This window comes from Tetrao urogallus (genome assembly GCF_951394365.1).
Source record: "Tetrao urogallus genome assembly, chromosome: 2".
Classification (NCBI taxonomy): domain Eukaryota; kingdom Metazoa; phylum Chordata; class Aves; order Galliformes; family Phasianidae; genus Tetrao; species Tetrao urogallus.
In genome coordinates this window covers 644,779-659,319 of record NC_136814.1, presented here as the reverse complement: position 1 = coordinate 659,319, position 14,541 = coordinate 644,779, and the positions used below count along the sequence as shown (strand labels likewise).

General features: G+C 38.7%; 1 protein-coding gene across 1 annotated transcript in view; it reads right to left on the bottom strand.

Moving 5' to 3' along the window:
• Window positions 1–1,702: 1,702 nt before the first annotated feature.
• Window positions 1,703–14,541, bottom strand: part of PUS10 (pseudouridine synthase 10) — a gene marked incomplete at both ends in the record, with an annotated part of 28,685 nt that continues 15,846 nt past the window's right edge. The window contains 11 exons of the mRNA XM_079532776.1: window positions 1,703–1,741; window positions 2,771–2,870; window positions 3,484–3,626; window positions 4,790–4,907; window positions 5,033–5,088; window positions 5,194–5,270; window positions 6,185–6,241; window positions 8,889–9,014; window positions 10,680–10,765; window positions 11,815–11,879; window positions 13,868–13,913. Of these exons, the coding sequence (XP_079388902.1) occupies window positions 1,703–1,741; window positions 2,771–2,870; window positions 3,484–3,626; window positions 4,790–4,907; window positions 5,033–5,088; window positions 5,194–5,270; window positions 6,185–6,241; window positions 8,889–9,014; window positions 10,680–10,765; window positions 11,815–11,879; window positions 13,868–13,913 (913 nt within the window). The remainder of the gene's footprint in view (window positions 1,742–2,770; window positions 2,871–3,483; window positions 3,627–4,789; window positions 4,908–5,032; window positions 5,089–5,193; window positions 5,271–6,184; window positions 6,242–8,888; window positions 9,015–10,679; window positions 10,766–11,814; window positions 11,880–13,867; window positions 13,914–14,541) is intronic.

Genomic DNA, 14,541 nt, shown 5'->3' with positions numbered 1-14,541 from the left:
GCTACTTGGAGAAATACAACAGCTTCATCCAAGTCCTTCTGGTATGAAGAAATATGATAAGGAACACTGGCTCTTAGATTTTAGCATTTACACGTAATCTGCTAGAAAACATCTACTGTTTCACGTTTACCACAAGAACAAAATTAAATCTTGCTCTTAGTACTCTTAGGAAATGTCCTACTGGAGTATTCACAAGTAGGTATTTTACATTTGAAAACAAGATGAAGTGTCTCTGAACTGTAACAGGAGCAGAAATCCCAGTTAGCACCATTTCCCCTTTGGGACACCTCTTCTAATGTCTGTTTTGTCCAGCCTACGTGTGTTTCCAGTGTATAGAACTTATACACCATCTGTGTCAAGAAATAACACAGTAGCCTGAAGTTTTCTTTTCCTTCTTTCCTGAATAGTTTCTGAAGCTATCCATCGTTCACAACAGTTCCATTCTGGGCAAAGATTTATGTATGAGACAACTACTCCTAGGATCAGTTCTCATAACAGCCCTATGACTGAAATTGAGAGAATCTTGCTGTCTGAATCATGGTTCATTTTTGCATTTAAAACATGGGACCTTCTGAACAACTCCTATGCTTTCTTATGTCACTGTGGACTAGGAAAACAAACGAGGAAAGTTTTGACAGCCCATGACAGAGTATGTAAAATTCAGGGTAATTTTTCAAGATGAGTTTTTACATGGGCCTTTTGAGCCTTCACCTGCAGTTAACACCTAGCTGTTCTGTGAGGTCCTGGCACCACTGACTTCACAGTAACATCTCCGTAATCTTTCACTGCCTCCACTGTTTTCCCTGAAAAATAATCACCCTTTATTTCTGAAATGTTCATTAATGAAGAGCCCTTAAAGTCCAAACCTTAATTTCCTGAGTTTCTTGGTATCCCTATTTTTCTCTAGGATTCCACCACGCACTTTTGCCAGGAATCCCCAGCCTGATGGTGACTCAGGGAAATCCTATGCTTGAAGAGGCCTGTAATTCAGCTAAAGAGCTGCTGAGGAGGCAAACACCTCAAATGGAGTTTCTACAAAACATCACTGGTGTTTTTAAATGAGAGACACTTGATTTTAAGTGCAAAGTTCTTATCTGGAAACTCTTCTTGCTTTGAAAAGTGCTATGAGAAGCACATCTGCCCATCTCTGAAACCAACGCTGATCAAAAAGCAGCTGGCACAGGGCAGAACACCTCCTTCAGGCACTGTCCTGTGGGCTTGGTTAACAGCCCTGCACGAGTAGTGCTCAGAAAGTGTTAGAGCTGCATTTCAGGTGATTCAGTGCTGTTCGCACCCAGATCAGAAAGCTGCAGCATTAAATATAAAAGCAATAATAATAATTAAAAAATCTAGCTGTATTGGTTAACTTTTTTTAATTAAACATTTCAAACAGTACTGCATTAAGCACATTTGTTGTACCTACTCAGCACACCATTTGTTTTTCTTCGCATATTTTTAAAAGATTTGTTATCAATACATTAGCTTGCCAAAATCGCTGTATGCAGAGAAGAACATTTTTAAAAAGCTAGATATTAAATGACCACCACCTGAGTGAGTTGATCAAAGGAGCAGTGTCCTTTGGCAGATCAACATGATCCAAATGTTCAACAAAAATACTTTGTAACCAAGTTGTAGTACTGTACAGCCTTCAGTAAACTGCTGCTGACCGGGGAGCTGCTGTGTGACATCCCAACTCGTGAAGCTAATTCTCCAGGGCTGGAGGCCAGTCAATGTCCACAGACTAGAAGAGCAGGAAAAGAAGGTAAAGATCAGCAGATTCGGCAAGTCTCTTCCTATTGATAGAATACCATCTTTGTGCTTGTCAGCTACAGGTTAATGCTGGAAAGCAACAGTAAACAGACATGATGTGACAAGGAGGAGAAAGTGGCAGGAAACAGCCACCTTCTTCCAGTGGCCTCAGGAGTGTCTGTAGAGCATTTTCTGGGAGCAAGGCTTTTTTTACAAAGCAGAATTGCAACTACTCGTACTACAGCTGCCCAGCATGTCGGGCGGCATTGCTGAGTGTGCAAAGCTGCTAGTTCAAAGTGTGAGCCGTGTGAGAGCAATGCTTATCAGCCTTGGCCAAGTTAGGCACTCCTGCTTTCAGAGCTAACTGAAGTGTCCTCTGCAAGCTCTCTTTCTGTATTATCCTACCAAAGATACACAAAAATCTGCAAGTCTGTTCTGCAAGAAGTAACATTTAGACAGTATTCTGGAAATATATTAAAACAAGCATGTTGATAACTGGCTACCAGAAGTGAAAACTTATGTTTTAAATTGACCTTGCCAAACCACCAGGTTCAATATTAAATTCAAATCACAACATACATTCTTTTAATCAAAATACATATTGTAGTTACAGGTTATTATCTACCCAATCTGACTCTGCTAAGTGAACACTTATATTTAGTTTGAACCAGTGGTAAAAGAGGAAGTCAACTGTTTCCTATTTTTCATCCAACTCCTTTTTCAAAAGAAATGATGTAAACATAATACGAAAAGAAAAGGTTCTGTTCCAATGGATACTAATAATAAGTGTCATGAATTCAAGGTACATCCTCTCATCCTTCCCCTTTCTCAGCAGAGGAAATCCCACATGACAAAAGCACGTGGCAGCACGGTACAAACCACAGTCTTTGCATAAATGTCAAATTTTCTATTAACTGTGGTAAGAAATGTTGATTTAGTTAGACTAAATTCACTGAAAGAGCCTCACAAATGCAATTACATCACTGATTTCCAGGAAAGTGAAAAAGAATGAACAACTCACTTCTACATCCAACTCCAGAATGTCCGTGGTTCTGTTCAGCAGGGAGCCAATATTTGGCTTTGTTCTTCCGAAGTCTCCATGCACAAATTCTTTAACATAGCTAACAATAGCAGTTAAGGAAAGGTCTGTTTCACCACTAAGAACTCAAAAAAAAAAAAAAAAAAAGAAAAAGAAAGAAAAAAAAAAGAGAGGGAAGAAGAGAGGAGGGGAGAGGAGAATGGACATCCGCTAAGTCCATGCCCGCCTTAAAAGACTGCTCATTCTGGGCTTCTGACTCCGCTGCCAAAAATTGTATTATCAGTCTCTATTTTATGTTCTGTTCCAAAGTGTGTGGCAGCTATGGCTAAGCTTCTGAGTATAATCAATCCACAATATGCATTACAGGGCATTAAGTACTGTGGAAAAGTTATTTTCTAAGGTAAAAATTTTCCACTTGAATTAAAAGGGGCTTAAGTGTACCTTTAACCAATACATTTATATAGATATCACACACTTTAGAGCTATCAGAGTAGTCATAAAAAAAAAAAAACAAAAAAAAAACCCACCCCACAACTGAATGTGAAATTCTGACATAAAAACAAACATCAGCAACATGAGACTGCTGAAGAGCAGATTTAGAAACATTGCAAAGGTAAAAGCAAGAAACTTCCCACTGCTTGCAATACCTAATCAACAACCAACATTGATGTGTTGAGTAACAGCACTGAAGATACGTTCCTGCTTGTGTTTTCAGATGCAGGCGAAAGTGATGCTCATCTATGTACTCAGACTTCATGGTGTGAATGATTCGACATCTTAAAGCCAGAGGCCTTCTATGAAGAACCCGGAGTGGTGTCTTCTGGTCAAGTTTTAATTCCTATTACAAGAGGTAAGAAAATAACTGAGGAAGGAAGCATGCAACATCCTGCACAGACTGAGGTAAAGGCACATGGAGCATTAGGCAATCACATCTCTTCTTACTCTGTGTTAAGTTGAGAAATCTCCTCAAGGAAGGACTAATTTTTTATTTATTTATTTATTCGTTTCTGTTTACCAAAGGAAAAAAGAACAGCCATCTCAAAAGCTATATGAGAAGGTCTCATATAAAGACAGTGTAATGGAATCACAAATACAGAGTAATCTTGCAATCTCAATGGTCATTTGTTGGAATAACTCCAGGATTTAAAGTCACACTGAGTGCCTCAGGCAATCTAAAATAAAATAAAAATCCCCCACACAAAATGCATTATCTAAAGCACAGCTTTAGAAACAACAGAGAGAGCTAGAAGAAACAAACTGAAATATGATCTCATAATAGACTTTTTAAAAGCTCATTCCCTATTCTCATCCGCTTCCCCAGATGAGATGCAGTTTGAAAAGTAACCTTTCAGGAAGTGGGTAGGCATGCTTAAAAAAAACAACGAACCACCACCAGAAACAGCTCACAACAGTTGTTATCCTGAACTGTAGTGTTTTTAGCCCACAGCTGAGAATCATTTCATGGCCAAAGCCTGTAGGCAACAGTGCAATGCTACAAAAACTGACGACATTCCTTCACCAGCATCACCTCTCTGACCTACATTTGGAGGAAGTTCTTATTGGCAAAGCCCACCTGTCACACTGAGCACTTGGTTAGGTCTTTTTCCATAGACCTTACAAACTCCTAACTGCTGCAGCTGTGAAAGAACAGCTTTAGAACATGCAGAACAAGACCATCACCATTCCTTTTACTTAACACACAATTTGAGAGAAAGATAGGAGTGCCAGAATTCCCCCTCTTCCATTATTTTTTACTAACTGGTCTACTGAAAGGCCAACGTTATACGGTAATTTGTCTTGGCTAACAAACAACTGTAGCACTGACATGGCAATGACGAAATGAGTGAGAAGGGGGAAGTGAAAAGAGGTACAAAAGTCCTAGAATCTTGATCAAAAACAAGCAACAGAGAAAGAAATACATCCATGAGTGCATTCATATAAACTCTCCTCTAAGATACCAGGAAAGGCACTACATAAATTACCAAAAAGAGCTACACATACCTTGATATTATCTAGAAATGCAATATGTTCTTTCTGTATTGTTTTGTCTGTCCATATTAAGGCGCTATAGGTCTTTGTTTTTTCCTCTTCACCCTCCTTCATACGACCAATTGCCTCTCTAAACAAAAGAAATGAATTGCTCACATACTATACAAATAATCTTATAATGATGTGAGCAAGAATGCTTGCAAAACTCCCAAAGCATCACACTAAAATCCCTTGCCAGTGATGATAAATACTGACCTGGTGACAAGTTGTAAATCTCGGACCTGTATTTTGTCTGAAGAGTTATTAATTGTCTGTGAGATTTAAAAAAAAAAAAAAAAAAAGAATCAGTTAGGAAAACTGCTCAGCTAGAGAAGAAATACATACTCTATGAATTCCACAAGGTGCAAATTATTTACCTGCTGAAGTCCCTTCATTTCCTCAGCAGTAAAATGTATTCTATGAGGATTCACAAGCTCAATTGCAAAAGGCCTTCCTGGAAACATGCACAATCATAAAATATAAAAACATATTGTTCTAAATTAATGTTTGAATTTATGCAGTAAGGTCAGAAGGTGTGAAAATTGTCTGCTGTTATGCAAAGAGGGATAAGAACTTGTGGGTTTAGGGATGTAGCATCAGATGGAAGGAAAGAAACTAAGGGACTTTTTTGGCTATTAAACCATAGTATCAGCAATAAGTGCAAATTACTACTTCCCAGAAGGCATCTTGTAGAAGTCTGTGCTAATTAAAAAATAAAATAAGAAAAAAAGTTAATTAGCTTATTTTCTGTCACCTATAGCAATGCCCAGGCACAAGATGATGTTAAATCCCACTCCCTCAGCTAAACATCTGTTGCAAGAGCTGCACTTTCTATGCTCAGGGCCAGGGATGATCCCCACTATAAGCAGTGCCAACAACTGCACTACAAATCAGTCAGCAACTAGAACACATCATTGTTAGTCTTCACTTTTTCTTCTCTCCTCTGGATTGTAGATTCAGCATATTTTTCAATACCAACCTTTAGAAAAGCAGCCAAGTTCAAAAAAATAGAGTCTTCCCCAGTGACAGTGAAGCAAAGTACAGGGGCTCAACAGAAAACAAGACAGGAATCTGTCTGACACAAAAGATATAGAAATAGGAAGCAAATAAAATACTTCTAACCAGTTGTGCTTTTCCATGCATCTGTGTAGCCAGGACAGTGAAAAAGGTCTACTTTTTCAGTTCTTTTTGTGAAACGGTTCAGTCATTAGGAACAAATACATAAACATCACTAAAATGTATCCAAGATAAAATTTCAAAGTATGTCTAGTCAACTTAAGCACTTAGCCTTCAGCAAGGTCTATTAAGTTAATTCAGTTAACCATTTTGTTTGTTGGCGTGCTCTACTGAGGATGTTTCTAGCCTTACCATTGCCTAGTGTTCTCACATCCACGTCTTCTCTTCCAGAGGAAGAAAAATTAAAGCCTATAACAGATTTGAACAGGGAAGTTTATTTTACATTTTAATACCCACCACAGCTTTGAAAAGGTGAGATATTCTAAACTACTTTAAAATATACTAGAAATAGTTACGTTAATAAAATGAAGCCTGTACTGTATTAGAACAAATCAGGGAACAGTTACTGTTTATTTCTTCAGGTTCACAAATTTCTTGAAGAACTCCTAATTCTTTGGCCTGAATGTGACAAACCTGAATCCGCCCAACAAAGCAGGACCATCCTAAAGGAGTTCCACTTACTAACTAATTTTGTTCGTGTCTAACCCAGATACTTCAACTCTATGAATAAAATCAAACTAAGCTGTCTTCATCCAAAACACAACTTTTTATCCTAAATACACCCATGGGTTTCAGAGAAATTTCTGCTAGTCATATGCACCTGGACAGAAGAAAACTCAGACAGAAAGATAACCTCTGTGTATTTCTTTCCCGTATTCAATCTATGAATTGCTGCATATTTAGTTTCCTTTGTCAAATCCCTTCTACCTTTAAGCTTTGCCTGAAGGAGTGAAGGGGAACACCAAACTCTGAACTAGAAAGTAGCTTCGCAGCTCTGCTCCAAAGGGTCTTTGAAAACCTGTTTCACTTCTTTCCCCCACACGGAACATACAAGAGCACATGAAGATCTCCTATTTTTTGTTATCCCTCACTTCTCCAATCACGCTGTGGCAATGAAACAACAGTGAGAAAATTCTCCCATGCTCTTGGTTACGTCTGTAACACTAGCAGAATTTTCTGAGTTGGGACTTTCTTGTACAAAACATGTTCCAGACCCTTAATTATGGATGGGATGCCATCCAGAGAGAGCTAGACAGGCGTGAGCAGTAGGCCCAAGTGAACCTCATGAGGTTCAGCAAAGCCAAGGGGAAGGTCTATAGCACCTGGGTCAAGGCAAACCTCACTATTAATAGAAGCTGGGAGATGAAAGGATGAAGCACAGCACTGTCAAAAAGGACTTGGGAGTACTTGTGGATGAGAAGCTTGACATGAGCCAGCAGGGTGCTCTCGAATCCCAGAAAGCCAACTGTATCCTGGGCTGCAACCAAAGCAGCGTGGCCAACAGGGCAAGAGAGCAGATCCTGCCCTTCAGCTCTGTGTTGTGAAACCTCACCTGGAGTACCTTGACCAGATGTGGAATCCTCAGTACAGGAGAGATGTGGACCTATTGGAGCACATCCAGAGGAGAGCCATCCAAAGGATGGAGTACCTCCACTATAAGGACAGGCTAAGAGCTAGGGCTGTTCAGCCTGGAGAAGAGAAGGCTCCAACAAGACCTCAGAGCAGCCTTTCAGTATCTAAATGGAGGCTTTAAGAAGGAAGGGGACAGATTCTTTATGGGTCTGTTGTGATGGGACAAGGGGAAATGCTTTCAAATTTAAAGATGGGAGATTTAGGTTAGATATAAGGAATAAGTCTTTTACAGTGAGGGTGGTGAGACACTGGCTCAGGTTGCCCAGAGATGTGGCGGAAGCCCCCTCCCTGGAGACATTCAAGTCAGGCTGGATGGGACTCTGAGCAACCTGATCTAGCTGTGGATGTCCTTGTTCATTGCAAGGGAGTTGGACAAGATGACCTTTAAAGATCCCTTCCCACTCTCTCTAAGGATTCTATTATTTTATTTTCCAACTCTTTCATCAAAACAGAAAGCACGGCTGTGTGTTCTCCACTTTTCAGAGCCCTGCGTTTAGCCAATGCATCACAAGGCATACAGCTGTTTGCCATCACTTCAGTTAGCGCTGCACAGCACTGCCCTCCTGAGCCTTGCTTTCAGTCAACACACGGTTAATACTGTGCTGAGGTTTGGCTGCTGCTGAGCCATGCATGGGCCACTCTGGGGAGAAGAGCCATTGCCTTTACAGTGTGGTGGTGATGGTGGTGGGCTGCACTGTGAGCCACGTTGGGCTGCATGTGGCCTGCAGGCTGTGGGTTGGATATGCCTGTCCTGTATGGTTATAATGCTTCTCAACATTATTTACATATATTTCTCATATTCACTTGTCATAATTCTGCACGCTGAAATCAGTTCTTATATTGAAGAAAAAGTTTGAGGATTTTTCCAGTATTCAAGCTAACATACCAACTTAAGCAAGAAAGAAAAGGAGGGGAAAGTAGTTCTAAACCAATATGTAATGTAGTTTGCCCTTCGGATTTCTATGTCTGTAATTTCAAGCGTAGTATACAACAAATGATTATTTCATCTGGATAATCCCTGGATAAGCATTTAGAACTCTACACACTGCAGAAAATAAAATTAATCAAGGTAAGAAACATGAAATGGCTGAAAACTAAGCAAGTATTATGGAATGCCGACGGCAAAAACCATCAGCATTAGGAGGCATTTAATGAATTACCAACTGTTGTGGAGTATGGCTAGGCAAAAATACTACTGCATAAAACCATGTTTACATCAGCTCAGCTGAGGAGATACTTTACAATGATAAAAAATACTGTATAAACCAAAGTTATATGACTTCTCACAGAGCACAACTGTGTAGACGCTTTGACTTAGATGGGTAAAAGAGGAAAAAAGAAACAAAACATTTTCTGTTACACTGCTGTATTAACTGAGTAGCAATTAAAAATATATACAGCAAAAGATCTCCTGGATACTTACTATCTGCTTTAAATTCTGCCATTAGATGCTCTGAAATCAGTTCTTCCACTGAAGATTCCAGCTTCCGCTCTCCATCAATAATCCAGGGAGTTTGAGGTAAATTCCTTGAATATTTATTGTACCTTCCTGTAAACAGCAAGTGTGGTACCTATAATTGTTCTGAAGCAATGGATGAAAGCTTCAGCCTTCCATATCATAACTCATTTAACTTTCATAGGAGCCTCATGAAAATAAACATACTTATACTTGCTCATACTTGTTCTACACCAAATTCATGCTCCTGGACCTACAAGAGTTTCAGTATCCAAGATAGCCAGCTTGAAAGGAGACTTGGAGAGCCTACTACTGTAGTCAAACCTTCAGGTAAAACCACACAAAGAAAACTGTATGAAGCCTGACACAACTTGGAATGAAAAAGAAGAGGCCCATGTACCCAGGCTGAGTAAACTAAGTTGAGGAATTATTCGTGGAACCAGAACATGGCATCAAGCCAGTCTCCCCTACACCAAACTTCTGCTATATTTATGCCTGCCCACCAACTTACATCTCCTAAGTAAAGAAGTTCTCATACACCCTTGTATCAAGTAGTTCAGGCTTCAATCCCAAGTTCTGCCACTGCACGAATGTTTAACAAAAGAAACCCGAATCAGAATGCTTTGGCTTATCACAAGGAAAATCATGCTCGCACAATCTCTCAAGAATAAACTATTGCATATTTTAGAAACTCTGACAAGTTGCTATGTAACGAGATTGCCATCCTCTGATCAATTTGTCAAACCTCATATTGTGTCATGCTATTACGCAATCTCTCATGACCCAAGGACTACCTCAACCAAGAACCAGTCTGACACAGGTGAACAAGAGCTCTCCTACTGATAGGTTTTATAACAAGTGAAAATGTTCGCAAAATAGGGAGCTTACTCATAAAGAACAATGAGTAACCTATGCTACCAAATAACTGAAACCGTGCATTTATTAAATTTAAAAAGGCTTTCAAAGTAGCTGTGCATATTGTACTTGTACCTGTATCTCTGTCACCTTTTTTTTTTTTTTTTTTTTTTTAACTTTCAGTATCATATTTTCCTATATCTAGCCACGTTTTCTTCCTGCATTTTGATCTGCCAAAAAAAAAAAAACCACATAAAAAGATGGGGAAATTGACTAACATTGTTTCACTGGGGCAGATCATGAAAGTACTATGAATAACCATTGAGAAGTCAGCTTCATACTGCTTAATTCTCTTTTCATAAAACAGAAATAGGAAAATAATACTTTCTTCTTTTTCTTTCAACTCCCATTCTGTAATTTTAGCTTTTGATTTGAACAAGAGGGATCTAAAAGCAAAACTAGTGTTTCTCAGTTTGACAGCTTCTCTTGAATACCTAAATATATATCTTTTTATTATTAAACAATAAAAAATGAGTCCCATGGAGAAGGGATCAGTAAGCACCAGCAATAAGGTCAAGGGGGCAGTAAAAACTAAAACTGTGATTAAAAAATTAAGATCCTGATTAAACTTCTGTAATGGCAAACAAACTGCACTGCATTGAAGAAATTCTTCTGGATTTAATTCTTCATAAACTAAAGACAACATACAGTCATACAAGAACATTCATCTCAATCTATAAACTGTGAATCACAGAAACAAAATTAAATCACCATGCAACAAAGTAAGCTGAAATAAAGCAGCGTGTTTGGAAAATGCTAAAAAGCACTGCATATCTCCAGTCTGTGAAAATGTACGTTTATGGTTAAGAGAACACAGCAGCAGAAATAAACAGATCACTTTACCAGCCACAAAAACTGCACCATTATTGCACTGAATTTCCAGAGCAACACAGAGGTTCTTCGGTGAACTTGGGGGACATGGAAAATGCCTGTATAAGAAAAGATGAGAAAAAACTAGGAATATCAAGATATAACAGAGTATCACCATAGCAACAATGACATGAAAGACAATGGCTTCAGTTAGAAAAACACACACCCACAATATAAATATAAAATATTCACTTTAACAACTAGAACACAAAGAAATGAATAAACACTAAGAAAATCAAGAAAAGTGTATTGCAAAATATACTTCTGTTAATCTATCATCCATCATTATGAATGTGTAACACTCCAAAGTGTGCTAATAAGAGATACCATATCACAGATATAGAAATAATGAAACCAAACACTGAGTGAAAACCAGCTTCACTATCCATCACTAAATCTTTGCTGGGAATCCAGAAAAAGAGCTGCAAAGATTTAGTGCAATTAAACATAGTGCACTAGTGAGAAAAAGTCTGCTTATATCTTCCCCCTGACAGTGATCTTTTTTTCTACCACTTTACAGTGCTTGGTGTTTTCTTAAAACTCAACTCCTAATATTTGGAAATACGGGGGAAAAAATTCATGTAAAGAGGAGTTTGCCTTACAAATTCTAAGGTTCAAAATTCGTATGAAAGTTGCATGATTTCTAAATCTCTCCTGTGGTTTTGAGGATATACATGAAGACTTTTTAATGTACGTGATTGGCAATGCTACAATAAATTGTTTTCACTTCTGACCATTATAAACCCTGTGCCAGCCCAGAGACCTGCAGTGACATGCTGCTGGGACTGCAGAGCAGGACTGCAGATCTCTTACCTGCAGTTTCTCCTCTGCAGTGCTCCTGGCATAATAAACCAATGAAGCACTTTTCCTAATAGGAAAAAGACCATTATTTGCATCATGTCTAATTTTCCATTCTAACATTACTCTTTAAATTAAAAAAATAGAATGTACGTTAGCATCAGAAGCCTAAAATGCAACATGTTTTAACTAACAAACTAGCAGAATTAAAACTACTTTTTTTTTTTTAGATTCCTTTCTACTACTGACCTGCCCATCCTAATTCTTTACAAAAAAACAATATTAATAAATAGTTTCAGTGTATACTTACTTGAGAAAATCTTCTTCTTTTATCTTCTCTAGGGCTTTTATAACTGCCATTCTAGTGAAAACAGACTGCACAGCGAAATAAAAAAAGTCAGGAAGATAAGCTAAAAAAGAAAGAAAATCTTAAAACATATACACCACGCACTTCTCACAATACAGTTTTTTCACTTACGTTCTGTGTTTTCTTATACCTACTACCAGTTCAGCAGGATAGGATTTTAACTCCTCCTTTGTTCTTATATCTTCTCTGAAGCTTATCATTTCAACTCATGCCCATTGTCTATCTTTCTAAAAGCAGTGCAGTGAAAAGCCTAGTTCCCTCAACATCTCTGTAGTACCAGGGGCGCTTCTGTCGAGCTCTCTCAAACGCCTTCTTCAGGCTGAACAAGACCAAGTTCCTCAGCCTCTCCTCACAGGGCAGGTATTCCAACTCTATCTTTCTAGGTCCTCTGCTGGATTCCCAATTTAATGATGTCTTTTTTCCACTGAGGGCCTAAACCTGGATGTGATCTCCATACAGCTGAGGAATATAATATTGTCTCTCAGTCTACATGATACATTTCCATTATTAAAGGCCAGGATGCTGCTGGCCTCCACTGCTGCCAGAGATCAGTGCTCTTTCTCAGCTTGCTGTCCGCCTGCCACAACTCCCAGGGCGTCTTTAAAAAAACTGCTTCCCAGCCTGGCAGTCCTCAGACCACGTTACTGCCAGACATTATTCCTTCTCAGGTGTCCAACTATTGTGTATTCATTGCAGCCAAATTTCACACGGTTCCCATCCAGCCATTCCTTCAGCCTTCCTAGATCACTCTGCATGGCAGCTCTTCCCTCAAGCGTACCTACTGGCCCTTACAATTTGTTGTCATCAGCACACTTGTTGAGAATGGTCTCCACACGCTCCTCCAGGCTTCTGACAAAGATGCAACATAGCAGGGATCCCAGGACAGACTCATAGGAATATGAGATGGAAAACCCTTAAACTAGCAATAGGCTTCAGACATTTTTACTCAGAATCCAGCTTTTACTCCACTTCTGATTAACACAGCCCTTGATACTAACTTCAAGCACAGCTTCTCTTTAAGGAAGAGCCTCTGATTCATAAACTGTATTTCTTCCTTTACATTTTGTTACATCTTGTTGCCTGTGTGGTTTCAACAGGCCCTGCTGGTTTAGCTTTTTACGGGAGATTTCCCCACTTTTACATGAAAGCAGTGCAGCAACCAGCAGGTTATCACAGTACAAAGCTTCTAAAAAAAAAAAAATAAAAAAGTTTGTATTTATTTGTGCAGTGGAGTACAGTATACAAAATTCAAGGGTCATACCAAATGTTGCTAAGACCATTCATGAGAAAGAACAACAGGTCTCCTACAGACAGAAATTACTTTTCTCCCTCTGAGCACACCTACTGTCCTGGTCACATCAGTTTATCTCCAACTGTTTTTTATTCTTAAACACCCTCTTTTCTCATAATGATTACGTGTGCGTTCAGGGTCTGCAGCAAGTGGCAAGGTCTCTTTTCTTTTTTCCCCACTCCAGAAGTGGACAGGATAAAATCATCCTGGAGGTATTGTGCCTTTCATTTGGATCACAGGACATGAAATCTGTAACATCTGTATGAATGATGTTACATGAATCTGTCACATCATTCTCCTTCAGCTGCAGAGTCTCCTTTTCAGAGTGCAGCTTATCTGAATTGTTTCATTCACAGAGAAACTGGAGATCATGTTTTATGTGTTACTTTTAATGCAAGACACTCAAATTCTTCCTCTTAAAGGCTGTATTTATAGAGAACGTTCCTTAAAGTATTCGTTTGGACAATCTGGAAAACAAATGAGCTAAAAAAAAGCACTGAGTTCATCATTTTCCTAAGCAGAGAAATGTTTAGTGAGTAAAATGAGATGACTATTTTCAGATCAGTAAAAATTCTGAGAGATTTCTGATGCAGGAAAAGCAGACATTAAACAGTGATGAAAAATAGCCATGGAAGTTTTTTGTTGTAGCTTTTAGTGTGAGAATCTGAATGTCAAAAAGGAAATACAGCAGTGATGAGATCCTACCTGTTTGTTCTTTGCTGGCTTGAAACAATCTGGACAGACTGTGGCTCTAAATACAGAAATGAAAATTAGCTGATAATCTTACAGAAAATGCAAAAAACAAACAAAACAAAAAACAGAGACAGTCATACTTAGAAGCATAACACTTAATGGCCTTTTTACCAATATATCCAACACCTCACTTCCACAGCTTAGCAAAGAGCAGATTTCTAAATCAATTTTATACTAAACCACAAATGGGGGAAACTGCGCATTGCTTGATCTAGAGATAAATCATAAAGCATTGTAAGCCTTTTCTGCTCTGACTGAACCAAATGCATTTCACTTTTGAAATAGAATGGAAAAGCACCTAAGTTTATCTTCAGTCCTTTGCAGTCCTTCTCAGTAAAGGTTACGATTAATGTTCCGCACAAGGTATGCTGACATCTTGAAATGCACACTGTAAATTAGGCATTTCAAAATTAGAGACTCAAGTTGGTGCTTCTGGATAGGAAAATTCAACTTACTATGGAAAAAAAAAATCCCTCGCTGTTTGGTACCATTTGTGCTTTGCTGCTTCAAAAGGAATTTCTTGGCTGTTTCACAAAGGTGAAAGCCAACTCAGTTAAACTTTTTTTCCTGAGTACTGTAGAGGAAGTTGCTGCTCCTATTAGTGGATTTCTATGTATACAGTTAGA